The sequence below is a fragment of the Urocitellus parryii genome, chromosome 8 (assembly GCF_045843805.1).
Source record: "Urocitellus parryii isolate mUroPar1 chromosome 8, mUroPar1.hap1, whole genome shotgun sequence".
NCBI lineage: Eukaryota > Metazoa > Chordata > Mammalia > Rodentia > Sciuridae > Urocitellus > Urocitellus parryii.
In genome coordinates this window covers 549655-576708 of record NC_135538.1, presented here as the reverse complement: position 1 = coordinate 576708, position 27054 = coordinate 549655, and the positions used below count along the sequence as shown (strand labels likewise).

The 27054-nt window shown below is 55.1% G+C and overlaps 2 protein-coding genes across 2 annotated transcripts in view; one reads left to right on the top strand and one right to left on the bottom strand.

The window, feature by feature from the left end:
- The window catches only part of Wdr27 (WD repeat domain 27), a 144398-nt gene extending 122134 nt beyond the window's left edge, over positions 1-22264 (bottom strand). The window contains exons 1-4 of the mRNA XM_026380317.2: positions 22168-22264; positions 4949-5141; positions 4498-4639; positions 1692-1816 (exon numbers count right to left, since the gene is read on the bottom strand). Coding sequence (XP_026236102.2) covers positions 1692-1816; positions 4498-4639; positions 4949-5128 — 447 coding nt within the window. The 5' untranslated portion in view covers positions 5129-5141; positions 22168-22264. The remainder of the gene's footprint in view (positions 1-1691; positions 1817-4497; positions 4640-4948; positions 5142-22167) is intronic.
- A 59-nt stretch (positions 22265-22323) lies between these two features.
- On the top strand, positions 22324-26920 carry C8H6orf120 (chromosome 8 C6orf120 homolog). Its single transcript, XM_026380308.2, has 2 exons — positions 22324-22399; positions 25741-26920. Exon 2 carries the CDS (start codon positions 25788-25790, stop codon positions 26358-26360), a length of 573 nt encoding a protein of 190 aa, XP_026236093.1. The 5' UTR covers positions 22324-22399; positions 25741-25787; the 3' UTR covers positions 26361-26920.
- The last annotated feature ends 134 nt before the right edge of the window (positions 26921-27054 follow it).

The window sequence follows — 27054 nt, the reverse complement described above, 5'->3', positions numbered from 1 at the left end:
TCAGAACACATATCTGTGTACATGCATATAGAGAGAGACTTAACGTGCAGACAATGAACTCTAAAAACTTTCCTCAATAATTCAACAGACAACCTTGACAAGCACATTGTTCCAATTGCCATCAGACAGTTAAGGACAGCAGGTGAGATGATCGTGCACAGGGGTGAGGGTAGCTGGAGCTGTTCTGAAGCACACGCTCTGTTCTCTCTAGGTTCACTTGTCTACACATGACATTATATCCTGAAAGGTACTATAAGTCATGTCCTCTAATAGCTTATGATTGTATTTCATAATTAAACGCTTCATATTCCCTTGTAACTTTCAGAGCAAACTCTGTCATGGGTAACTGCTTCCTTGCTGATGCTCTGCTCAGAGCACCTGAGCCGGTCAAGGGCTGATTCAGTCACTTGGCAGTGTCCACTCCTGTCCACTAAGATTCACTTGCTTGGTGAAGACCCACAGGTCACCTGCCTGCTGCTGAGGAAGCCCCAGGCTGGCGGGGGCTGGACAGCCTCTGGAGCAACTGCTGCCAGCTCTGATTCACAGGGAGCTTCAGGTGTGCGGCTGGGACCGCAGCCAGCACTGTCCACTGTGCCTCTCAGGGCACTCGATCCTCAGTCAGGTGATAACAATATTAAGTACCTTCCCATTCGGTTTGGTTTTGCTTTTCCTGGCATAAGATGTCAATCCTTTCATGTTAGTGATTTTCTTCTTATGTTGTGGAGTGACCCAATGCTGATCAAATACCACATGTTTGCACTTTACATCCTTAGTGCCAAAACACGGGCTTCTCAACTGCTGACAGGAACTCCTGGAGCCCTCTGCCACACACACGACACACCTCCTCCAAGGTCTACGACCCACGTGACGATGCTCACTTCACCTAATGTGAGCCTCGGTTTCACATCAGCTCCAAAGTCATCTGGAGACAGAAATGTCTTCTCTGTGTCCCCAAATGCCAGCACACTCTGGGCATGATGAACATTTGCCATTTTACACCTGACACCTTCCTCCTCTATGTGTTTTAAGGTGGTTGGTCAAGGAAAGCTATAGCACCAAACCCACACCATGACCTGTGTAGATCCAGCAAACAGATAGCAAGGTGGGGTGCCAGACTTGGGGAAAGCCCCAATCTGCATCTCAAGCACTATATGCACCCAAAGGGAACAAAGTGCCCTCCTTCACGCTCCCACATCCCTTCCCACGCCCACTCAGCAGTACTTACCAGGAGTCAAGCGCCAGCTCCAGACGAACATTGTGTTTAAGACTGCCAACCTAGAGGGGGCAACTGTCACTTCAACTAGGCCCAACTAGGAGGTAAGTGAGCACCGCGATCCTTTGTGGAAACAGGCTCTGGCAAGAACGTGGATGTGGCACTCTATACCACAAGGGCTCTGAAGAGATCCCCAGGGTAGAAGCATGCTCAAGACATCAAAGTTTTACAAGCACATGCTCAAGTCATCCCTGAAGTTCTAATGATTTATCTCAACAGTGCTCTTTAATTCTAGCAGCTTTCCAATCTCAAGCTAAAGGTGTATTTTCATTAAATCTTTATAAAAATACATCAAACTAAAACTACTGCTTTAAAAGGAAGAGCAGAAAATTTTTTAAAAAGGGGGGAGCAGGGTCTGAGCACCTGAGTGGCCCCACCAGCCCTGCACCTCCCAGGTTCCACAGTAGCCAGATCTTACCTCCACGTCCAACACCAACACTCTGCTGCCAGCACATGCTGCAACAACACGGTCTTCTCGACTAAATCTTAAATACAGCACTTTTTCCAAAAGCGTGCCCATGACGGTCCCTCGAGGAACCAGCCCTGGAGAAAGTTTCAGGCATTAGTTCGGCAGTCACACAGCTTGGAAACCACAGAAGGGTGATAGTGTCATTCTCTACCCTGACATCACCAGGGGAAGCACAACCACTTTGGGATGATTCTGGTTTTTTCAAAGTATCCAGATAACTGAAAGTGTTCGGGGCTCAGGACCTATTCTGGGTGGTAGAGTCCCACCATAAGGACATCCCCCAGCCGGCCCTGCAGGGCCCAGGGGGTTGTGGCAAGCACGAGGAGTGGAGCTGGCCCAGGAGTCCCGCCTTCTCATGTGGAGCTGTGCCCAGGGCCCACCTGTGCCACAGAGCAAGCACTCCCTGGCAACCGTCCTGGCCCCTGCCCTGGCCCCTGCCCTCCCTGCAGGCACCAGCAAGGCGTGTCTCCAGCCACCCAAGACACTCCACAGGGATGCGTGTGTGTCACTCCAAGTGTGGCTGTGGCCAGGCCACCCCTCTGGACTCACTCAAGGGCTCCCTAACAAGCACCCCACCATGCCAGCCTTTTTCCAGAAACTGGGGATACCACCCACGGGACAGCTCACTCAGGTAATGAGGAGACACAGAAAACACCAATAACCAGAGACAACAGCCATGGAGACGACCAGAGGGGAAACTCTGCTACGACAGGGACCCAGCAGGAGAGGCAACTGGGTGCCAGGTGGTGGCCAGAAATGGCCCATGACAAAGGAGACCCAGGCAGAATGGGCAGTGGCTCAGTGCAGAGGGGTCACATAAGCAGATGGAGCCACAAGGGGAGGCCCTGGGGCAGGACTGGTCTGCACTGCTCCTCCAGCTGGGGTGGGGTTGCAGCTTTTGGACTCAGGCTCTGCAGGAGGCAGGGGGCCCTGGAGGGCTCTGTGCAGAGGGGTCCCATAAGCAGACTGACTTTAAAGACGTTCTGGCTACGGGTTGAGTGGGCCTGGGGAGGGCAGGGAGGAGGGAGACTGGGAGAGGCTGATGCAAAAATCCAGACGAGAGCCTGGGGGGCAAGCCTGGATACAGCCGTGGGGTGCCAGGAGTTTCCAGGGCGGCTGTGGTTTGAGGGTAAAGGAGACAGAACTTGATGACACAATGGAACTGGGGCCGAAGGACGGACACTTGAAGGTTCTGACCTGAATGCCAGAGGGGGGGAGTCTGGGTGACCCCAGAGGGGAAGGCAGAGGAAGAGGTTCTGTGGGAAGGCAGGTCCACGCTGGCCATCCTTCATCCTCTTAGACATGGGGAAATGTCCAGTCAAGAGAGGGGGCCCAGCCAGGGAGCAGAGGGTGCCATCAGCACACGAACTATGAAAAGCCAGCAGCCTGGCTCCAATCGTGGAGACAGGGACTTTGACGAGACAGGAGAAGCCTGCACTACACCATTTGGGGCTAGAGAAGGAGGAGCAGGCATGGAGGTTGCAGGCGAGTGGCCCCTAGGCTCAGAGGTCTGAGCTAACCAGACCCAGAGGCCAGTAGCTGCGGTACTCCAAGTCCAAGCACAAATCCAATCAGCATCAGACTCGGAAGTCCTGGGAACCATGCTCTCCAGCCCAGCGTACCCACGAACCAAACACATCTATGCCAGTTCCCGCGAAAGACTCGGGAGCCACATCAGTGGCTTCAGCTAGTGAGGACCACTGTGCCAGTTGCAGGAGAGTCTGTCCTCACTCCACTGAAGCTCCAGAACACCAAGGTGGACACCTGCAACCTGACTCTGCTCACTCAGGGCTACACCTCAGGGCTGAAGTTCTGCTCACCATCCTGGGAGCACACCAGGTGGGAGAGAAAGTCTGTGGGAGCCTCCAGTGAGCAGCCCAAAAGAAGCTCACAGGCACAGCTCCGTCTGCCTGGGAAGGCTGCCTACCTACAAGGATCTCTAGAACGAGTCACCACCAGGGTTCCTCCTCTGCACCCCTACGTGAGCACACAGGTAGTGCATGTGTCTGAGCTTGCTCACGGCCATACAGACACTGGAAATACCACATTGTGCAGATTCAATAAAGGTGGGATATACCCTATTACTCCGCTGCCTGAGTGAGCACTTTCATTTTTTAGAGTAGCCTTACAAACTCAGATTCCTCTACGTGGTCCCCACCTAACTTGTCAGACTCACCTGGCAACGTTCTCCTAACAGTGCCATGCATCTCACAAGACCTTCTCAGTTCTCCAACAGCCAGCGCCCGGTGCCCAGAGCCTGTGTGTGCCCAGACCCCTCTGCCTCAATGCCAGCCCCATCCCCAGCTCCGGTGCCACACCCTCAGGCCCACACAACACGAAAGCCTCCATGCCCACCTTCTCTCTGCCACCCACACATGCACTCCCACAATTCACAACCACTTGCTTGTCCATGGGGGTGTTCTGTCTCACACTCTAAGCTGTAAACACCACCACAGTTGACACACCCTGCCCCTTCACCCTGTCTCCAGCTCAGAGACACCCATGTGACCCTGCACCTGACCATATGTCTTGAGATTGTCATGAAATTCAGTGTTTAAAATAAGAAAGCAGAGAAGAAAGCTCAAGCGCCCTTCAGCCAGGAGACTATGTGTCAAGTGGGCCAGTCTGGGGGCAAGGTGTGTTGAGATGCCTGCCATCAAGTGAAGAGCCCCGGGGTCCGAGCTCCTAGGATAGGCAAGTATGCTTCAGGAAGATTCTTCCTTCTGAATATGTTTTAAAATGTGCTTCCTTTTACCTTTAAGTGACTTCTCTCTGCATTCATCCAGGTTCCATATCATAAGATGATCCTGTGATGCAGAACAGATTAGAGGTGGATTCTCTTTATTTCCAAAAGTCATAGCAGTAATTGACTGAAGGTGTCCTTGCAGGATTAGAAGCTGAAAAAAAAATTTAAACCAAAATAACACAAGATTACATTAACACCTAAAAAACAAAAGAGCAAAACAACATTATTTCAAACCTAAGAAAGTAAATAGATGGGCTTTTCAAATATATTCATTTCATGTTTTCATTTTGAATTCATTCATTAAAATTCCTGCTTATGTACAGTGAATTATTCTCAAGTTAACCATGTCACTGAATACACAGAGGGCAAAGTTGCCCAAACAGCATCAAAGAAATGGTGGCAGGGGGCTGGGGGTTGGTGACCTTGGACTTAGGAAAAACACCTGCCCCTGGTTGACCACCTGGTGAGAAGGGTCCCTGATGCTCCACAGGCAAAGCTGGTTCCCATGCAGGGGGAAGGCACAGTACAGCATGCTGCAGGCCAGCTGCACATGAGACACAGCCTCCGTGGACTCAGCCAGGTACTTCTCTGTAATGATAGTGTCCTCACAGTCACCGATGCAGGACACCTCCTGGGCCATTTTCAACTTTGATCTGAAAACACAAAGCATAGGAAAGATGATGCAGGTCTTATATCTGACACAAACAAGAGTCTTCTGTTCACGATTGTTAGCACGACTACTTGCATCACATCATATCTAAATGACACACCTCCTCCACTCCAAGAAGGAAATCTCTAAAGGAGCTGGAGGCTCCAGATCCATGGCCACCCACTCCCCCAGGGTCTTTCCAATTAGCAGGTCTGTACTGGACCCCACACTTCCCACCTCCTCAGTCTTCTTCCAGGACCAGGAAGTGAGGGCAGCTGCCTCACAGAAGCAGAGACAACAACAGATCCCTTAGCTACTGCATAAAGCCTTCAAAACATCAGTGAGCAGACCAAATACTGCCATTACCTTTCATCTGCACATAGCCAATGAGCCGGAGGTGAACTGCATGCAAACCCAGATGGCTTAGGGCTAACCTGTCATCAACACTAAGTTAGCAAGTGCAATCAGCGAGGCACAGTAAGAGTGAAAGCTAATAAAACAGTGACAACATTAAAAACCGTTTCAGATTTTCTCCTACTCCGTACTCTGTCGCTTCATCAGTGTAACCACCACAGACACATGTGGCATGGCCTGGAGGCCCTGGACTCTGCACTGCCCCTGCTTCCTGACTCGCTCACAGACCTCTGGGTCATCCTGCTGGCCTAGCTACCTGGTGGTCAAGTTGCCCACACAACCAAAGGGTGACAGGGTTCATTCAGTTTGGAGAGACCTGACCAGGGCTCAGGAACAGAGCAGCAGTTACAACAGAGGAGCAGGAAATGGACAGTGGACCAGAAAGGAGGGCACAGGGAAGGACAGGGAGGACCCTGAGGCCAGGGAGGAGCCGGCACCATCAGCAAGCAGGGCACCACAGGGGGGCTCGTCTACCTCAGCGGACCCTGGAGAGCTACCAGAGGTTGCTGAACAAAGAAAGAACACGACAGCTGCCATTAGGAAAACGCCCACGTTGGCCAGCAGCTCCCAGCAGCCCACTCACACTCCAGTGAGACTGTGCCCACCTATGCCCGAGCACTGCCGAGACAGCTGTGAGAACGTCCCCGAGAGGAAGTGCCACGCCGTCCCTGCCTGCTTCAGTCAGGCACACTGACAGGGCTGAGCCTGCAGTCCATGCATGGCCCTGAGACTAGGTCCTGCGTGCGCTGTGGCGAGGTGGCCCCGAGCAGGCCTGCCTTCCTCGTCCATTGTCCCAGGCCCCACCACACTGGCTCTCTGGCTCATCCCTCACCCTGACACGTGCTGCTGCAGCCTCTCCACCTCTCCTTGCCCTCTCCTGCTGAGCTGCCTGGCCCCTCTTGGTGTCTTGTCAGCACCTCAGGACAGCACAAGGAAACCGAGAAGCTACGATCACCTCCCAGAGGAGGTGAAGCTACAGACAGGGAATCCATGTCACCTCCTAAGTGCAGCTGAAGCTCACAGGTTAACCAGGAAACAGCAACACAACAGACCCTGCAGATTATCTCCTGGAAAACATTCAAAACAATTGATAAGCAACTTCAGTAAGAGACTTGGTTAAAAATGTGTGTCTCAGAATTGAGGCCCAGTTATCAGGAAAGCAAGGAATAAAGATGGACATGGAGACACCGACCTTACTCTAACGGATGCTCTGTTATGATAAGTGAAAGGCAAGTTTTAATGACTTGGAAATTCTCAATATTTGAAGAAAAAATAAAAATATGTTGACTATTTTAAAGCACATTTGTCACCAACTCACAATTCTGGTTTCACTTATTCTATATTTGCGGAGATACAGTGAGTATCAAAAAAAATCAGAAACACCCCAAATGTCCAACAGCAATGAAATGTATAAAAAACATTCTGTATTCACACAAGGGGGCGCTCTGCAATAATAACAAGTACACAGGAGTCACCTGGGATGAGGAAAGCCAGAAGTTCAAGCTGCTATGGACAGGAGCCAGCCAAATGACCCAGATGGTGTCTGTCTGGGAGGGAGGCCAGGTTCTGGGACTGGCGGATATGCTCCTGGACCAGAGAGCTGATCCAGCTATTCCCTCTGTGCCCCTCCACCTGATGCAGTGGACCTGAGTCCCAGTGGGCAAAGCGTGCTGCCCTCTGCTGGCTGCAGCCCGGGGGGGGGGGGGGGCGGGGGGGGGGGCTTGCAGCATGTGTGGTGCACACTGGCACATAAGACAGCCTCATAATCTGCATTCCCTGAGCCTCTGGCAACGGGAAGCCAGCACTGTCCCTTCAGGCTGCCTCACTCCTTGGCCAGCGCTTGCTATTCTGTCCCTCTGGTTAGACTACGCAATGTGCCTGATTCACACCCAGCTCTGCAAGGACAGTGCGTCTACTTTCTCACTGTTGTCTCAGTACCTAAAACAGGACAGGCACGCCACACTTACCTGCTGACCAAATGAATCTACAGCACCCTCTAAAGGAGGGGCTGAGTGTGCACGGTCCTGGCATGAGGCACTCACAAACAGAAAGCCTGATACAAGTGGGCCAGCGTGCCAGCAAGAGTCCACCCGTGCCCAACGCTGTGCTTTCTGCTGAGCACTGTTTAATATCAGCTCAGAGATGAAGAGGTGTGCTCCCAGCCAGAGCCTGAGAACCATAGAGGCCACAGCTGTGTGCTAAACCAAGCACCCCACCCCCTGTGCTGTCTGCACCTGCTGGAGAAGCTGTGTATCTCAGCAGAGCCCTGCTCACAGAGACAAGGCCCTGCCTTCAAGGGAAACCACAGGGCTTCTGATGAGACCAAAAGGACTCTAGAAAATAACATCAAATCTGCGCTGACACTCTGAGTTGCAAGACTGCAATCTAGAGAATCACCACAAACTCGGAAAAAACTTAGAGCAAGCAATATCAAGGTCACATCTCACAATTAAGATTCTTGATAAAGAGCCCAGAGAATGCTCTTCTGCTACCTTTCCAAATAATATCTCTCTTAGTAATAAGCTATTTTCCAGACACTGCACAATAATCCTGTAGAGGGGCCAGTTGTGAGAGGCCTCTGTACCATCTACGGGAGCAGGGGTCTTTCCGAGCACGTGACCTTGCCGTCGCAGTGCGCACTCACTTTGTGGAGGTGCTAAAAAGGAGGTTAAATTAAAATGCACCCTCTAAAGGAGGGGCTGATGCCCCACAGTAGGAATCCACCTAGACTTGCCTCCTCTAAATACTTCAAGCCTGCCAAAAACACCTCGCTGTCCTCTGTGCCACGAACACAGAAAGAGGAGAAAAGCCAGCATTTCCACAGCCTCCAGGAGTATCTCAAGTCAAGGTGACAAGGAGCCAGCCCGGGTCCTCATCTCAAGAGTGGCACGAAGGGACAGCTGTGAGATAGTCAAAGGCTTTTATAATACTTAGAATATGCCCTTGGACGCTTCCAGCCTATGAAGGAGACTCGTGCATCTCTACCAAGAAGCCAGTATCATCTTTTTCAAATGGTTAACAAACATATGAAATAAGTGTTCAACATCTCTAGCAATTAGAGAGATGCAAATCAAAACTACTCTAAGATTTCATCTCACTCCTGTCAGAATGGCAATCATCAAGAATACAGGCAACAGTAAACGCTGGCGAGGACGTAGGGAAAAAGGTACACTCATACATTTCTGGTGGGACTGCAAATTGATACAACCACTATGGAAAGCAGAATGGAGATTCCTCAGAAAACTCAGAATAGAACCACCATTGGACCCAGCTATCCCACTCTCCGGTTTATACCCAAAGAACTTAAAATCAGCATACTATACTGACGCAGCCACATCAAAGTTCACAACAGCTCAATTCAAAATAGCTAAACTATGGAACAAACCTAGGTGTCCTTCAATAGATGAATGATAAAGAAACTGTGTATATATATTCAGTGGAATATTACTCAGCTTTAAAGAAGAATGACATTACGGCATTTGAATGGAGTCAGAGGATATCATGCTAAAAAAAAAAAAAAAATAAGCCAATCCCAAACAGCCAAAGGCCAAATGTTTTCTCTGATATGCGGATGCTAATTCACAATGGGGAAGGGGAGTGGGGAAGAACAGAGTTACTTTAGATTAGGTAGAGGGGAGTGAAGGGAGGTGGAGAGATGTGGGGTAGGAAGGATAGTAGAATGAAACAGACATTGTTACCTTATGTACATATATGACTGAATGACCAGTGTGATCCTACAACATGCACAACCAGAAAAATAGAAATCATATCCCATTTAGGTATGATAGACCAAAGTAAATAAATGTATTCTGTTGTCCTGTTTAAATAATTAAAACAAAAGTTCTTTTTTTAAATGAATGAATAGAAAGAGAGAGTAGACAAAAGCCAACAGGGGAGGGAGGAGAGAAGGGCAGGGCAGCACTGGGGTCCACCATGGAGCAGATGACGAACATGTCAAAAGGAACCCCACGGCCACACCCAGGGGATCACCCTGATAAAGACTAGAACAACAAGGCCACAAGAAGAAAACGGACGTCCAACCTCCTGGCAGGACTCCATAGAACACTCCACTCTAATTAATTTGGGAAAAAAAATCTCAGCACAAGCAGGAAACTCGAGCCAGAGAAGGCTCGGCGTGGGTCTTGGTTCCCTGAGCCACACCTCACCAGGCAGAAGCGAAAGCCCTCCAGAACCCCTCCCAGCACCGCGTTTCCCACGTGGCAGCAGGTGGGAGAGCCCGGGTGGACTCGAGAGCAGAGCGGGAGGGACTGGGATGTTGGGTGCCAGTGCAGCAGCAGTCAAGACCAGTGACCCCAAGCCTCGCACACAGGTGGAAGGAGCACAGCTGAGCTGGGGGCCGTCACGGCAACCATGCAGCTCCCTGCCCACACACCATCATGCCCGTTCACTGACACCCGCTACACACAGCAAGCACAGTGCTGAGCAAGCTGGAGCTGCCAGGGGACAGGAGTCAGAGGCACTGGGGCTGCAGCCACTGGCCAGTGCAGCCTGCCCTCCTCCTTTGTGGTATTCCAGAAAGGCAAAGCTGGCCAGCAGTCACAAGAAGAGTCCTTCCAATGGACCCTCCACAAGACGGGGATCCCCATGCTAAAAGGGTGCAGTCAAGGTGCAGTCCAGCTCACTGCCTTAAGAGCCGCTGCCTACGCACTCCCTGGCTGACACCTTCAAAAAAGAAGGCATTGCCCCTGCACTTCTGAGCAGCCCCATGGTTCCTTGAGTGTGTTAGACAAGGACACAAAGAAAAGACCACTGACTCCAATTAAAATCAAATTAAAGCAAGCTTATTATTTCGATCGACCAGGCTGCCTCTCCCAACAAAAACCGTGGGAACAAGACAGCCCTGCAACTTTCTAGAAGTGCAGCTTTATAGCCCAGAAAGTTACACCAAGGGGGGTTACAGATAAAAAAAAACTCTGAGGAGCATAACACAAATGGTAGTTTACATTTTTGCTGGCCTCAACATCAGAATTTATGAAGGTCATTAGAGCCTCAGAGAGAGTTTTTACCTGGCCAGGGAAGGCCAGGCATGGGTGAGTTCAAGGCATGGGCAGGCATTCCAAGCAAGTTTAGAATTCACAGTAATTTATATAAAGCCAAAATTAGCTTTTTATGCCTTCGTGGCAAGACGGCTCCCAATTTTAAGAGGGAATCAGGCTGGGTTTATCAATGGTGCTCAGCTACACTGAAAACTACCCACACTGATTTCTCTGCACTCCAGCTGCATTCAGAGCTTGCCAACAGCAGAACTCACTGCTTGCAGAGTCTGGTCAACAAAAATTCACCAGGAAAGAACTCAGGACAAAGGGGCTTGGCTTCAGGAGCAGTTTGCAACAGTGTGCCCAAGGCATGGGGAGGAGCCATCCACTCAGGTTCCTACTAGGTCAGCAGGACAAATGAGGGATCAGCGCCCATCTGCTTTGGCAGGTGGGCCAGGACCAAGCCCAGAAGGGCTGCAGAGCTCAGTGTGTGCTCACTCCTTCCAGGAACACAGAGGGTACCACCCCATAATCTGCAAGTGCTCTCAGGTTCTACTCTTGAATTTTGGCTCAGTTAGCCACTTGGGATCCTTGGATCTCTTTCTCAAGTTCATTGTCTATTTAAGTCAGTTATTTCACTGCTGTGACTAAAAGACCTGACAAGAATGATTTTACAGGAGGAAAAGTTTATTGGGTGCTCACGGTTTCAGAGTTCTCAGTCCAGAGTTGGCTCCATTCCTAGGGCTCGACTGAGGCAGGACACCATGGTGAAGAGTATAGCAGAGGGAAATAGCTCACATGATGGTCAGAAAGCAGAGATTCACTGCACTCACCAGATACACAATATATACCCCAAAGGCATGCATCCAGTGCCCACCTCCTCCAGCCATGCCTAACTGCATTCAGTTGCCACTCGGAGGGTCAGTTCACTGAGGAGGTCCAAGCTATCGTCACCCAGTGACTTCACCCCTGAATGTTGCCGCGTTGTTTCACTCGTGAGCTCTGGGGGCACACATCACATCAAAACCATACTGTTCAGTTGAGGGGGCTGTTGACTGAACTGGCAGGATGGCTTCTCCCCCTGGGGCCCTGTTAGACTGGGAGGACCCTAGCAGCAAAAGCCCCTTGACGAGCAGCCATGAACCTGCGCTGCTGCACAGGGGGACTTGCAGCCAGGCAGGCCTGCAGGCCATGGACCAAGGCTGATCCACTCAGCCAAGAGCCCAGCATGCAACCAAGTGCAGTGGCAGAGGCCTGGGTGCTTTCTTACATGGACACATACGGGGAATATAACTAAAGTGGAATCAATGGAACCAGGATCTCATTTGGTTTTCCTATTAGCAAGTTAAATCAGTCAAAAGCCAGTTTCCTGGAAAACCACCAATTTCCCAACCATCTTTGGAACTGTCCACTAGTGTACACATCCGGTTCCCAGAGGCACTCTGCTACTGAACACACAGCGAGCTGTCAGCACCTCTCCAGCCTGACATGTCTCGAGTTCACAGACCACACACATAGCTGCACATCTGTGGTTGCATCCCTGAGGGTGAACAGAGCCCTATGACACCACCAGACTCCACGTGTCTACACAGGCATTCACTAGATGAACTCCGGGCAGAAGAGAGTGGATCCAGCAGGACTGGCTTGCTCAAGTCATGCACACTCCATAGGAAGACCTGGTACAGGCAGGAAGTTCTACCTGAAGCCATGCCTGTGAGCAGTGTCGTCCAAGACCAGTCTGCTGGTCAGCTCACCGTTACTGTAGGACACCTCAGAGAGGCCACTTAAAGACAGGAGAGAGGCTGTGGCCACCGTTTCAGAGGTTGCATTCAACCCACAGGCCCTTGGGCCCACTGCAGTGGCCCTCGGGCAACACAGCACATCACGATGAGGGCACGTGGTGGAAGAGGGCTGTGCACTTTGTGGCAGCCAGAAAGCAGAGGGCAGAATGAGGAAGGGGTGGGGTCTCACCATCCCATTCAAGGTCACACCCCAGTGATCTCTCTTCTAACTTCCAACCTTGAAGGCTCTGCCTCCCAAAATACTACCACCTCCTGATAGTGCTGCAAGCTGGAGACCAAGTCTTCAACACAGGCCTTGAGAACCTTCAAGATCCAAACTGGAGTATTCTGCGCAGCCCCACAGGCAAATGTATTCAATCCATCCCCCAAGAGTCTCCCAAGTCTTAATTTTTCCACCATTGATAAAAAGTCCCAGTTCAAAGTCTCCTCTGAAACTCATAACAAACATTCCCATTCCAAAATGAAGGAAAATAACATAGCTAGGAGGAACTGGTCCAAAGCAAGACCAGAACCCAACAGGGCAACAATGAATGCTGTGTCTTCCTATCTTCATGCTTGGCATCTAGGACACACAGCAACATAATGGGAGCTCCGAAGGGCTTGGGCAGCCTCTCCTCACAGCTTTCCTGTGCATATGCTCCACATTCCTGGAATCTCTGACTGCCTGGGGTCTCTACCAAAGCCTCTACCTCACTCTCATGGCTCCTTGCATTGCCTCCTAGGGGCTGCCCACAAAGAATCTCCCCTGCCAGGCCCTGGATGGCCTCCCAGGCTTTCCACTGAAATTGTGGAAGCCTGTGTGACCTTGTAAAATCAGCACCAGGTGGAGAACAGCAAGGTCCGCCACAGGGGGAGGAGTAGTGGGGCCTTCCTCTGAGTCTACAGCGCCTCTGAGCACCCTAACAGCTGCACCCTGGGAAACAAATTCTAGGGAAACAATCCTTAGCTATCACTGAGCAAGCTCTCATATCCAAACAAAGTTTTTAAGTGAGTTTGCCTTCTATGGGTGGGATCCCCGATTCCTGAGTTGTCCACAAGGCATCTTTCTCATTGTCTTGGTGCAAAGTACACGACTGCTTTTAATGGTGTAACCTTTTCAACAACCATACCCACCTTGATCTCATCTTCAAATATGGCCTTTTCTGAACAAACTACAAGTTTTTCCAAACTCTCTGCTCTGCCTTACCTCCAGTTTCTCACTGTAAACTTGAATAAAAACAGCCAGCAATATCCTCATCAGAGCCTGAACACTATGCTGTCTTAAAATTTCCTCCAGCAGATCATTCTGTCACCTTGAATCCAGCCTCACAGAAGTCTCAGGACAGACAGACAAGGTTCTGTCAAAACGGAACACAATGTCCTCACTCCAATTCCCAGCAGAGTCCTCATCCCCTGGGAAACCTCATCAGCAGACTCATGCCCACTCCCTACCAGCATTCTGGGGTTCTGAGATACCACCAGAGCCATCTGTTAAGCTCTGCTTATAAAATTCTAAGATTTTTCTAAGATGCTTTTTCAAACTTTTATAAATTCTTCCTGAAAATGAGTTCCAAAGGCTTCTGAACCACATGGTTAGATAGAATAACAGCAACGACCCCACCTCTCAGTACCAGTTTTCCATATTAGTCAGGATTCCATTGTTCTGACAAAATACCAGAAAACAACAACCGAAAATAAAGATTTATTTTGTCATCGATTTCAGAGGTTTCAGTCCATAGTCACTTGGTTCCATCAACTGGGCCCCTGGCAAGGAAAACCCGTGGTGGGGTGCATGTGGTAGGATACAGCTGCTCCCCTCATTATAGCTAAGAAGCAGAGAGAGGGAGGATGGCACATCAAGTGAACACCCCCAAAGACCCATTTCCTTTCACTGGGTCACCTCTAAAAGTTTCCACCAACAACCAATAGCTCTTTAAGCTACAAATGCCATAAATCAATCTACTTGTGAGATCAGAGCTCTCATGGTCCAGCCCCTTCCCAGAAGCCCCACTTCTGGACAATGCTGCATCGGGTCTTCAACAGGTGACCTTCTGATTCAAACATAACAGGAAGCATGCAAGCATAGCTAGGCACTGAAAAACAAGGTAGGCTCTAGGGTCACCTTGTTCTAAACTTTGACTTCTTGCCCTCTAAGTCAATGCGGAGCTGCTCTTGGGCTCAAAGTCTATGGTCATTCAACAGTATTCAAGGTATGGGTGCAAGAGACATAGGTCTTTATTGAGCACCTGCTGAGTGCATGTCCTCACGCTAAGCACCAGAGGGACACAAACCAATGAGATACAAAGAATCTCTGCCCCATGACAAAAAGGGAGCAAAGGTGTGAGCCTCAGAGCCAAGGGACCACCTGGGCAGCTATGGGACAGTGTGTGACACAGAGTAACATTCATCAACATCCATTCCTTTTCCTTCCCTTTCTTCTTCCCCACAGACTCTGAGATCCCCTTCCTCAAATGCTGAGTCAGGGTGTAAGGAAGCCCTCGTTGGCTTGAGCAGGAAATGGTGGTCCTGGCTGGAGAGAGCTCCCTGTTGGCTCTCCTGCACGCCTCCTGCTCTCCCCCTCAGGTTCCGATTGGTTCTGGGGGCATTCGTGACTTCCAAAGCTGTCTTCTACTTTTGGTCTTCTCCATTCTCAGTGGTGCGTCCCCGGCAATTTCCTCAGGGAAATCTTCCAGTTCACAGATGCTACCTTCAGCTTCACCCCGTATGCTGTGTGGCCAACACATTGTGGGTTCCCTGTGCTCTTGGGTGTGATGTCTGTGTTCAACCCCATCTTGGAAGACCATTTGTCCTTTCCTTACACAGGAGTCAGACTAAAGTCAAATTCAAGATGAGCAAAACACCCATCTGACTAGGTGCTCTAGAAAATCCCCTGGTGACTGTTGAAAGGTGGGCCACAGATATTTGGGGAAGCAGAGACTGTATTGATGCATTCAATGGGGACTAGATGCCTAAATAAATTTCATCAGCCTGTCTGAATGTCTGTGTCTGCTGCAACCATACCTTAAACAGGTACCTAGAAGGTGGGTAACTCAACATGTGTGTGAGTCTGATCCAGGCACACTGCACAGGGAAGTGAGGACTGGAAACTAGGATGTTAGAAAAGGATCTCAGCAGAAAGTCTCCACCTCCCTGAGCCTGTTTCCTCATCTGCAGAATGGAAACGAGGACACCTAGCTCCCCAGTGCCTTGATCTGAACTGTGAGCTTTCCACCTGTCCTGCTCCAGCCCTGAAGTCACACACCTGAGCCTGAGCAACTTAGCGAGACCCTGACTCCAGACAAAATAACAAGGGCCTGGGATGTAGCTCACTGGTAGAGCACTCACCGGGCAACCTCGGGGACCAGGTTCCATCCCTAGGATCACAGAAAAGGAAAAAGGAAAGGGCTGAGGGCATGCAGGTGACCTTCCACACACTGAACCTCCTGGGCCTGGCATCTTCCAGATGGGCAAGTCGATGCCCGTCCATCAACTGCCCACCCCAGGAACTCATCGCTGCTCTGTGGGGGCTGGGGCCTCTGAGAAGGCCTCCGGGTCTCCCTCTGTGGGACGCACGTCCCTGCTGGCCACAGGACTCTTGGCTGGCAGGCTTTGTCCTCGGCTTGGAATATGCCAGTGCACTGCCTTCTGGGATCGGGGTTTTCTGACAAGAAATCTGGGGAGACTTGGGAGGAAGTGACGACAGCTCCCTCCTCTCAGCCCCATGGCTGTTCACAATGTGCTTGTGTCACGCAGCCCTCTGTGAGCAAAGCACAGACAAGAAGGACCCAGAGGAGGGAGAGTTGTTCTGCCACAGCTCCAGAGGCTCAGTCTGTGGTCAGGCGACTCAATGCTCTGGGCCAAGGGGAAGCAGAACAGGCAGAGGGAGGGCATGGTGGAGAGCACTGCCATGTGAGGGTGCCCAGAAGAGAGGAGAAAGGGCAGGGCCCAGGAGGGTGACCGTGACCCGCCGCCTCCAGCCACCCCACTGCCCAGTGCCAGTCCGTCCACACCCAGGAGGGGCCCATCAGGCTGCAGCTCTCGTAATCAGGTCACTTCACCTCTGAACACTCCCGCCTGACCGGGAGCCTGGGGACACCTCAGACCCAAACAGAGGAGGCTCTGCAGTGTCTAGGGAGCACAGGACGGCCATCCTTCCCACTCCCACTCTCCCAAGGTGACAAGAAAGGAACTGGATCCCTTGAGTGGAGACAGGACCAGGCTTTAGAGGTCAAGGAGTCATTGGGACTTTCAGAGTTGGAATGGAAAGGCCATTGAAGTACCCTGCAAATCTGAATTTCCTAACAGTGAGTTATCAGTCTCCATGACCCACTGAAGTGAAATCCTCTGGACCCCTTCTTATTAAAGGGGAAGAGGTCCTGGAGGCCAGAAAGTGAGGCCACTCCTACCTGTGGCGCCCAGGCGTGATAGGGCCATTTCTCCTCTGGCCTTACGAGGAGCCATCTGGAGGGAATCTCAAACACCTGCCACATGAGGCCTGGCTGCGGCTGGTGCCTCTCCGTCAGGTGCGGGGCTCGTGGTGGTGGCGCAGAGCCAGCTCCTGGGGAGCTCTGGTGGTGCTGGTTTGGGTCTTTGGACGCTGGTAGTCTTGATTTGGGGCTGGTCTTTACGCCATAAACTCAGTTGGTGCAGCTGCACAGGACTTGCTGCTCAGAGCTGGCGGCAGAGCCAGGTGATGACAGGGGCGGGGTCCAGCTCTTCCCAGGAGGAGGCCCTCTGTGCCATTATTAGGTCCTGGGGGACAGCCGGCAGGGCAGCTCTGGGGAGGTGAAACTGGCCCACCATCTCCTCTCAGGGGCAGAGGTGGACATGCGAGTCCCGCCCGGGGTGGACCAGAACTCCCCCGTTCCCTCAGACCGTCTGTGCAGGGTCTGGGCCTCCCCCTCGCCCTGCAGAGCCTGCCACTTCCCCTCGCTTCCCCAAGACCAGTGCCCAGAGCCTGTCCCCGGCACCTTCCCCTTCTTGCCCCGTGCGCACCGGCGGCCTGAGGAGGCCCAGCACTCAGGGCAGAGGGCAACACCAGGGCGGCCTGTCTGCCCTTCCTCCCTGCAGTCTGCATGTGGGGACCCCTGCAGCACAGCCCCACGAAGCCCCCGTGCCCACCCACCCAGCTCTGGGATGAGCAGTCGAGCGGGAGGCAGGGCAGCAGGTCCTCCCAGGTACATGCCCCAGGTACACTCCCTCTGTGGGGTCCCCCCAGCTGGGCCCGGAGCCTGCACCCCTGAGGACACAGGGCAGGAGGCTGGGACTGCCAGCTGCACACAGCGACTCTCCCTGCAGCCCTGTTGCTGCAGGCCAGCCAGAAAGATGGCCCTCGGCCAGAGACACGACACGGCGGCTCCCACAGCAGGGCTGAAAGGCCCTGGACTTGGAGACAAAGCGGCTCTGAGGCAAGTGGACAGCTAAGAGGACTGAGCCCCTGGACCCGGCCTCACAGCAGGACATCAAAGGCCTGGACTCAGGAGCTGCCTGGGCCCAGGGGCCTCTTTCCCCGCCTGAGAGAGACATCAGACTGCACTCTCCTGGCCACCCCTGCCCTGCTCTCCCCTGTCCTTCCTGCCACACTCCAGAATAGCAGAGGTGGTGCCTGATAAGTCACAAATCTTAGAACAAAACTGATCCTCCAAGATTTAAACAAACAAAAATTGGAGGGAAGCCTCAGGTGAAGGCAGGTGCCCTGCAGCCGCCCTAAGGCCTGAGCCTGTCCTGCTCAGTACAGACAGACCTCGCTCACCTCGAGCACTGCAGACAGGGACTCGCTGGCCTCGGGCCAGCACTGACAGAGTCTGCAGAGGGCACACGCCTCAAGCCAGTGAAGCCTCGACTTACTCTGAGCTGGTGGCTCTGGCCAGAAGGACCCCTCCTCTGCCTTCAGGTCCCTCCCTTCCTCATGTGCGTGCAGAGTGGGTGGCTGCTGTTGAAGTCTCATCTGGCAAGGTGCTGGAGACCCCAGAGTGTCCTCTGGCCTCATCTCCCAAATCCCACGTGCAGGGAAGGGAGAAGGCAGGTAGGGTGGTGGGAAAGGCAGAGTGGGCCTGCCTGCAGCAGTGGCTGGGTATTTCAGCACCTGCCAGGAGGCTTCCTCCCAAAATCATCTCACAGCAGCTGCTATCGGCAGCAGGGGAGCACACGGGACTTGGCGCTGGCTGCACAGAAGCCACGTGCACCAACGTGCTGCTGCTTTTAGCTTTGGGCCTACTGCAGTATGTAGAGTGAAGAGTGCCCAGAGGGCCCTCAGCGTGCTGAGGACAGGAGGGCTCAGGCTCCCTCCAGCCCTGGCACCTCCACAGGCCAGGGATCCCAGAGCTGCCCCAGCGACTCCTCCCTCCCCTCCCTTTGTGGCCAGAAATGGAGGCCTTTTAACAAAATAGTCCACTGTGACAGTCGGGCCGTGTTCTGGTGGGACCCAATTGTGAAATTATCAGAAGCCTAGACGTTTTTTAAAAAGAGAAATCTTGCAAATTTTTCTGAACAAAAACAGATCTCAGTGATGGGCTCCCCTTAGGGAACGTCACTCCCCAGCAGAGGCAGGCGCACTGTGGGGGTCAGGAATTGCGTGTCCTCTGCCCTGGCCTCACCCGGAGACGGGGACTGGAGGGACTGCCCGACTGCTGCCTGAGAGCTCTCAGTGCCCAGAAGACTGAGGGCAGAGGCATGACAAGGGTCATGGAAGAGTGTCCACGGAGGAAGCCCAGGCCAGCTGGACACCTGCAGGCCCCCAGGGAGATGTCCACAGTGGGTTTGCAGAACCCTGGAGGAGAGGGGCAGGCAGTGCAGACCAGGAAGGGCTCCTGCGCGTGCATTCGTCCTGGCTTGGTCTCGAGAGGGGCAGGGAGACAGGCTCTCCTCTGTGTCCTCTGGCGGGCAGGGCTGGGACTCTGAGGCAGGGGCTCCTCCTGTGGCTCCTGGAAACAGAAGCTGCCTTCCCCCTGCGTGAAGGACTCCGTGAGAGGACTGCTGCGCTGACCAAATGACCTAGACGTGAGGCTGGCACCCTCACACTCAGGCCCTTGTGTGTGATGGCCTCCACGCCCCGGGCTCCGTCCCCACAGCCCACACTCACTCTCCACTCTCATCCCCAGATGACTCCTTTGGTTCACAGCCTCCCATGGCCGCCTCCCACCTGCTGGTCACAAGTACTGCCAAGAGTGGTAGAAGTTTGGGTTAGTGCAAGTCCACAACTCACAGGTCATGGCAGGTGGACCAGCCACCCAGATGTGCCATCTGTCACAGACCCTGAACAGAAGCAGGCCTTGCCACACACAGTGAGAGCACAAATGTCCCTGCACGCCTGGGACACAGCGGAGCCCATGCCCAGGCATGGAGAAGCACTGCAGGTCCACTCCACCTGCGTCCACACTTGGGGTGTGGGTAGCTGAGCGCTAGCTCAGGTCTCCTGACGGCTCCCTGTTCTCATCGTGAGCATGCGTCAGACGCCTGGCCCTGTGGCTTCTGGAGCCTGCTGCCCCCACCTTGCTCTCCAGGCTTCCCAACGCCCTCTCAGAGCCAAACTGAAGATCCCCTTCTGCCCACTACATCTGCCAAAGAAAGGGCCCTCTGAAAAATTAAACACCAGGGCCCTGAAGTCCCCCAACTGCTGCGGGGCACGCTGCCACACCGTGGGTTCCACCTGCACCACCACTCTCCTCCTGCGCCCTGCTCTCTGCAGCAGCTCTGCAGGAGGCCAGTGTTCCCCAGAGGGAGAGGCCTTAAAGTACACTCACACCCACACCCAGCAGCAAAAAGAGCAAAGCTGGAAGACACTGCCCAGAGAAGGCAAGGTACATCGCCTGCACCCCTCATCCTAGGCCCCTGCACAGCTCCCTGCGCGTGCACTCTTGGCACGCCACAGGCACGGCTGCTCCCCATCGCTGTCGCAGGAGGCACGTGAGAGTGCAGGTGATGACCTCCCAGCGCCCTCCTTCTCTGGAAGCTCTCAGGACTCTTCCTGTTCTACCTTGACACCCCCAGGTGCTGGCCTGTGCACTCAGGAGGTGCTGAGTGACATGCTGTTGTCAGCAGGAGCCAGCACGCTGCAAACACCCTCTCTGCACTATCTGCCTTGCCAGCGCTGCACTATCCAGCACACCAGCTCCTGCCCACTCTACCATGCCACCTGGAGCACCTCGTCCCTCAGTGTTCCCTGAGGCAAAGGGAGGCTGCACCTTTCTCAAGGCCTGGCCTCCTCCTCTGTGCTGCTGAGGCTGCTAGTGCAGCTGACCAGAGGCTCATGTGGGGCTTAACCAGGGCCTCCAGAGCCAGGCTTTGAGAAGGGGCCAGTACCTGATTTCTGGGCCCTGGGGTCAGTGGCAGTTTCCCCCAACCCAAGGATGCAGGCACCCTGAGCCCCTGTGCGTGCAACATGGCCACAGGCAAGGTCTGTTGTGACAGTCTCATTCCCCTTGCTGCCAATCCTTCTGAGAACATGTCGGGGGTCCTGCCCCACCAGGAGCTTCCTTCCCCTGCAAAGGCAACGCCTCCTCACTGTCCTGGAGCAAGACTGAGTGGTTCTTCACTGCTGGGATTTCTTGAGATGCTGAGCTATGAGGAGGAGGCCCTGCCCAGCCAGGGGCCTTCATTCTGGCTGAGCTCTGAGCCTTGTCCCCTGAGAAGCCTTGTCCCTTCTGGAGGCTGGGCATGCCCCTCAGAGCAAGGTGGCCAGTGGATGCTGGCCTTGTTCTAAAACAAGATACAATCCTGGTTGACCTCTTTTTCCTTTCCCAAACCAAATGTAACAGAGGCCTGCTACGTAGGGGGAAACTGAGACAGCAGACACTCTCTCCTATCTGTGCAGCAGCCTGATCCAAAGCATCCCTCAACATAGGTTTCCTTGATTGGCCTTTCTCCTGCTGGCCAGTGTGGTTCATGTTTCCAAATTCACAGAGGGCACATCTGCAGAGACCACAGGGCTCAGGCCCTCATTGAGTTCACAGACAAGCAGTGAGTAGCGGGAAGAGAGCAATGCCCACCACAGATCAGCTCTGCAGCTGACACAGGTTCTGGAGACAGGGTGGCAGAGAAGTGCAGGGCTATTTGGGGACCACAACTGCTGGATGAGATGCTAATTCATAACATGAGGGCCTGTGTATGAGGTCCACTTCTCGTGCAGATACAGGACCAGAGATGGGATCTGGCCACTGAGAAGTAAAATATATGTGTAAGTATAAAAGGGTGATGATAAGGTAAGCTCAGGTCAACCTGGGGTAGCCACTGGGTAGAGTTCTGGAATCCAGGGACTCGGGTCACCACACAGCACAGCTCAGAATATCAAAGAGAACAAGGGTGACCCCAGAGCAGAGCTGAAGATCCTCAAGGAAGCAAGAATGACAGCAGGGCATAGCTCAGGACCAAAGGGCACAAGGAAGACATCTCAGGGCACAGCTCAGGACCCCCAAGTGTGCAAGGATAACCCCAAGCACAATCCATGAACCCCAAGTATACAAATGTGATCTCCTGGCACAGTTCAGGACACAGGGTTGATCCCAGGGCCTAGCTCAGGTACCCAAGCACACTAGAGTGACCTTAGGGCACAGCTCAGGACAGGACGCCAGTGTTGCAAGGATGACCCCAGGGCACAGCTCAGGACCCCCAATCCTGCCAGGGTGACCTCATGGCAGAGCTCAGGACCCATGAGGCGTAAGGTGACCACACTTTCACGTTATGTTCCACCGTCCGCACAGCGAGCGTCAGGATCCAGGGCGATGCCCGGCTTGGGAGGGACACTGCGGCGGGCGCACCAAGGGCGTCCCGAGGCCTAAGGCGGCGCCGCACCCCGACGGTGAGGGGAACGGGCACAGCGGCGAGCCCTTGGCGTCCTCACCTGCGGTCCCGCGGACCCCGGAGCCCTGCGGCGACGCCCAACAGGCCAGAACCTAGGCGCCCGGCCCGCCGCGTCGCCGTGGTTACAGGAGGACGGCCCAGGGCCACGCCCCCGACGCTATCGCGAGAGCCGGGGCTCGCCAACTTCCGGCCGCCTCATTTCCGGGCGCAGCCTCCCTTCCGCCTGCTGGTGCGGAGCCCTGCCGGCCCGACGCTGCAGGCGAAGCGCGGTGGTGAGTCCCGCGCGTGGATCTGCCCCTCCCGGCGCCGCGCCCGCGCAGCGTTCTTGCCCCGCGCCTGGCCGCGCCGCCCCTCTGGCTGCCGCCTCTTGCTGTCCGCTGGGGTCCTGTCCCTTCTGCTGTCCGCCCCCTGCTCTGCTGTCCGCCCCCTGCTCTGCTGTCCCCGCCCCCTGCTCTGCTGTCCGCCCCTGCTCTCCTCTCCTCTCCTCCCCCCGCCCCTGCTCTCCTCTCCCCTCCCCTCCTCCCCATCTCTCTGTCTGCCCCTGCTCTCCTCCCTCCTCCCCTGCTCTCCTCCCCATCTCTGCTGTCCGCCCCTGCTCTCCTCTCCCCTCCCCTCCTCCCCATCTCTGCTGTCTGCCCCTGCTCTCCTCCCTCCTCCCCTGCTCTCCTCCCCATCTCTGCTGTCCGCCCCTGCTCTCCTCTCCCCTCCCCTCCTCCCCATCTCTGCTGTCTGCCCCTGCTCTCCTCTCCCCTCCCCTGCTCTCCTCCCCATCTCTGCTGTCCGCCCCTGCTCTCCTCTCCCCTCCCCTCCTCCCCATCTCTCTGTCTGCCCCTGCTCTCCTCCCTCCTCCCCTGCTCTCCTCCCCATCTCTGCTGTCCGCCCCTGCTCTCCTCTCCCCTCCCCTCCTCCCCATCTCTGCTGTCTGCCCCTGCTCTCCTCCCTCCTCCCCTGCTCTCCTCCCCATCTCTGCTGTCCGCCCCTGCTCTCCTCTCCCCTCCCCTCCTCCCCATCTCTGCTGTCTGCCCCTGCTCTCCTCTCCCCTCCCCTGCTCTCCTCCCCATCTCTGCTGTCCGCCCCTGCTCTCCTCTCCCCTCCCCTCCTCCCCATCTCTGCTGTCTGCCCCTGCTCTCCTCCCTCCTCCCCTGCTCTCCTCCCCATCTCTGCTGTCCGCCCCTGCTCTCCTCTCCCCTCCCCTCCTCCCCATCTCTGCTGTCTGCCCCTGCTCTCCTCTCCCCTCCCCTGCTCTCCTCCCCATCTCTGCTGTCCGCCCCTGCTCTCCTCTCCCCTCCCCTCCTCCCCATCTCTGCTGTCTGCCCCTGCTCTCCTCCCTCCTCCCCTGCTCTCCTCCCCATCTCTGCTGTCCGCCCCTGCTCTCCTCTCCCCTCCCCTCCTCCCCATCTCTGCTGTCTGCCCCTGCTCTCCTCTCCCCTCCCCTGCTCTCCTCCCCATCTCTGCTGTCCGCCCCTGCTCTCCTCTCCCCTCCCCTCCTCCCCATCTCTCTGTCTGCCCCTGCTCTCCTCCCTCCTCCCCTGCTCTCCTCCCCATCTCTGCTGTCCGCCCCTGCTCTCCTCTCCCCTCCCCTCCTCCCCATCTCTGCTGTCTGCCCCTGCTCTCCTCCCTCCTCCCCTGCTCTCCTCCCCATCTCTGCTGTCCGCCCCTGCTCTCCTCTCCCCTCCCCTCCTCCCCATCTCTGCTGTCTGCCCCTGCTCTCCTCCCTCCTCCCCTGCTCTCCTCCCCATCTCTGCTGTCCGCCCCTGCTCTCCTCTCCCCTCCCCTCCTCCCCATCTCTGCTGTCTGCCCCTGCTCTCCTCTCCCCTCCCCTGCTCTCCTCCCCATCTCTGCTGTCCGCCCCTGCTCTCCTCTCCCCTCCCCTCCTCCCCATCTCTGCTGTCCGCCCCTGCTCTCCTCTCCCCTGCTCTCCTCCCCATCTCTGCTGTCCGCCCCTGCTCTCCTCCCTCCTCCCCTGCTCTCCTCCCCATCTCTGCAGTCCGCTCCTGCTCTCCTCTCCCCTCCCCTCCTCCCCATCTCTCTGTCTGCCCCTGCTCTCCTCCCTCCTCCCCTGCTCTCCTCCCTCCTCCCCTGCTCTCCTCCCCATCTCTGCTGTCCGCCCCTGCTCTCCTCTCCCCTCCCCTCCTCCCCATCTCTGCTGTCCGCCCCTGCTCTCCTCTCCCCTCCCCTGCTCTCCCCCCCCGCCCCTGCTCTCCTCTCCCCTCCCCTCCTCTCCTCCCCATCTCTGCTGTCTGCCCCTGCTCTCCTCTCTCCTCCCCTGCTCTCCCCCCGCCCCTGCTCTCCTCTCCCCTCCCCCCCATCTCTGCTGTCTGCCCCTGCTCTCCTCTCCCCTCCCCCCCATCTCTGCTGTCTGCCCCTGCTCTCCTCTCCCCTCCCCTGCTCTCCCCCCCCGCCCCTGCTCTCCTCTCCTCCCTATCTCTGCTGTCCGCCCCTGCTCTCCTCTCCCCTCCCCTCCTCTCCATCTCTGCTGTCCGCCCCTGCTCTCCTCTCCCCTCCCCTGCTCTCCCCCCCCGCCCCTGCTCTCCTCTCCCCTCCCCTGCTCTCCCCCCCCCCGCCCCTGCTCTCCTCTCCCCTCCCCTCCTCTCCTCCCCATCTCTGCTGTCTGCCCCTGCTCTCCTCTCTCCTCCCCTGCTCTCCCCCCCCCGCCCCTGCTCTCCTCTCCCCTCCCCTCCTCTCCTCCCCATCTCTGCTGTCCGCCCCTGATCTCCTCTCCCCTCCCCTGCTCTCCCCCCCGCCCCTGCTCTCCTCTCCCCTCCCCTCCTCTCCTCCCTATCTCTGCTGTCTGCCCCTGCTCTCCTCTCTCCTCCCCTGCTCTCCCCCCCCCCGCCCCTGCTCTCCTCTCCTCCCTATCTCTGCTGTCCGCCCCTGCTCTCCTCTCCCCTCCCCTCCTCCCCATCTCTGCTGTCCGCCCCTGCTCTCCTCTCCCCTCCCCTGCTCTCCTCCCTATCTCTGCTGTCCGCCCCTGCTCTCCTCTCCCCTCCCCTGCTCTCCCCCCCGCCCCTGCTCTCCTCTCCTCTCCCCTGCTCTCCCCCCCATCTCTGCTGTCCGCCCCTGCTCTCCTCTCCCCTCCCCTGCTCTCCTCTCCCCTCCCCTGCTCTCCTCCCTATATCTGCTGTCCGCTCCTGCTCTCTTCCCCCCACACCCCCTGCTCTCCTCTCCCCTCCCCTGCTCTCCTCCCCATCTCTGCTGTCCGCTCCTGCTCTCCTCCCCATCTCTGCTGTCCGCTCCTGCTCTCCCCCCCCGCCCCTGCTCTCCTCTCCCCTCCCCTGCTCTCCTCCCCATCTCTGCTCTCCGCTCCTGCTCTCTTCCCCCCACACCCCCTGCTCTCCTCTCCTCTCCCCTGCTCCCCTCCCCATCTCTGCTGTCCGATCCTGCTCTCCTCTCTCCTCCCCTGCTCTCCTCCCTCCTCTCCTCCCCATCTCTGCTGTCCGCTCCTGCTCTCCCCCCCCCGCCCCTGCTCTCCTCTCCTCTCCCCTGCTCTCCTCCCCATCTCTGCTCTCCGCTCCTGCTCTCTTCCCCCCACACCCCCTGCTCTCCTCCCTGCAGCCCCCTCACTGGGTGAACCTGGCCCAGGGGTTCAACCTATGACTTGTGCTTTTCCCAGCGCCAATGAGGAGCCAATGAGAAAGAGCCGGAGCTGAATGCCCAGCCATGGCCGGGCCCTGGATGGCGGCTCCCTGTTGGAGGGCCCTGCTCCTGCTGCTGGCCTCCCAGGCGGTGGCCCTGGTGAAGTGCTCAGAACCTGATGACGTTCCCGAAGAGTGGCTCCTCCTGCACGTGGTTCAGGGCCAGATTGGGGCGGGGAACTACAGCTACCTGAGGCTGAACCACGAGGGGAAGGTGGTCCTGAGGATGCAGAGCCTGCGAGGGGACGCCGACCTGTACGTGTCCGACAGCACCCTCCACCCCAGCTTCGATGACTACGCGCTGCAGTCGGCCACCTGCGGCCAGGACGTGGTCTTCATCCCTGCCCACTTCCAGCGCCCCGTGGGGATAGGCATCTACGGACACCCGTCGCACCACGAGAGCGACTTCGAGATGAGGGTCTATTTCGACAGGACGGTGGACCAGTACCCCTTCGGCGAGGCTGCCTACCCGGCCGAGGGCGCCGAGGCCGGCCAGAAGCAGGCCTACAGCCCCGAGGAGGCGGCTCCCGAGGAGGAATCTGTGCTCTGGACCATTCTCATCAGCATTCTGAAACTGGTCCTGGAGATCCTGTTCTGACTCCCCACCACACTCCAGGGCGGTGCCCGCAGGCTGTGGAGGGGACCTGGCTACTTCAACCTGGCTGAATTCTGGTTCCTTTCTCTATAGAGGAGGGGTGGAAAAATAAGCCATACCATTTTGTTACCTCACATCCCCAAAATAGGAAAAGCAGGTAGTTTTTCTTTCGAAGCTCCAAATTTGTATAAACGGAAATGCCCAATTAAACATTTAATCTCCATTATGATCAGTTTGTCAGGCCACCTAAAAATTATTACAGTAACTAAAGCTTACATAAAAGAAATCAAAATATGAAGTTCAGCATGTTTTCAGGAGTTCTTACTAAAATCAAGTCCAAAACGCAATGATTTACTTAAATTTCCCTGAACATGGACTAAAGACCCAAGTCTGCCCCAAGTAGGGATGTATTATAGTCTGTGTGTACCATTCTAAATCCCCCTCTGTACCAGTCTTATCAGGCCATTTGCCATTTTATCATTTGGGGCTTCCTATCACTAAAGTCCTTTAGTTATTAGGTAATTTTTGTTTTACTACTTATGGCAGGTCAGAAGCACCACCACAGAGTGGAAAGGGTAAAAACAGTAGTTTTTCAGTCTAAAGTTAAAATATTTCCAATTAAGTTGCTAAATATTTCTACTCAATTTTTTAGAGAAAGCCAAACCACTGAAATTTAAAGAAAAAAAAATATTTTTTT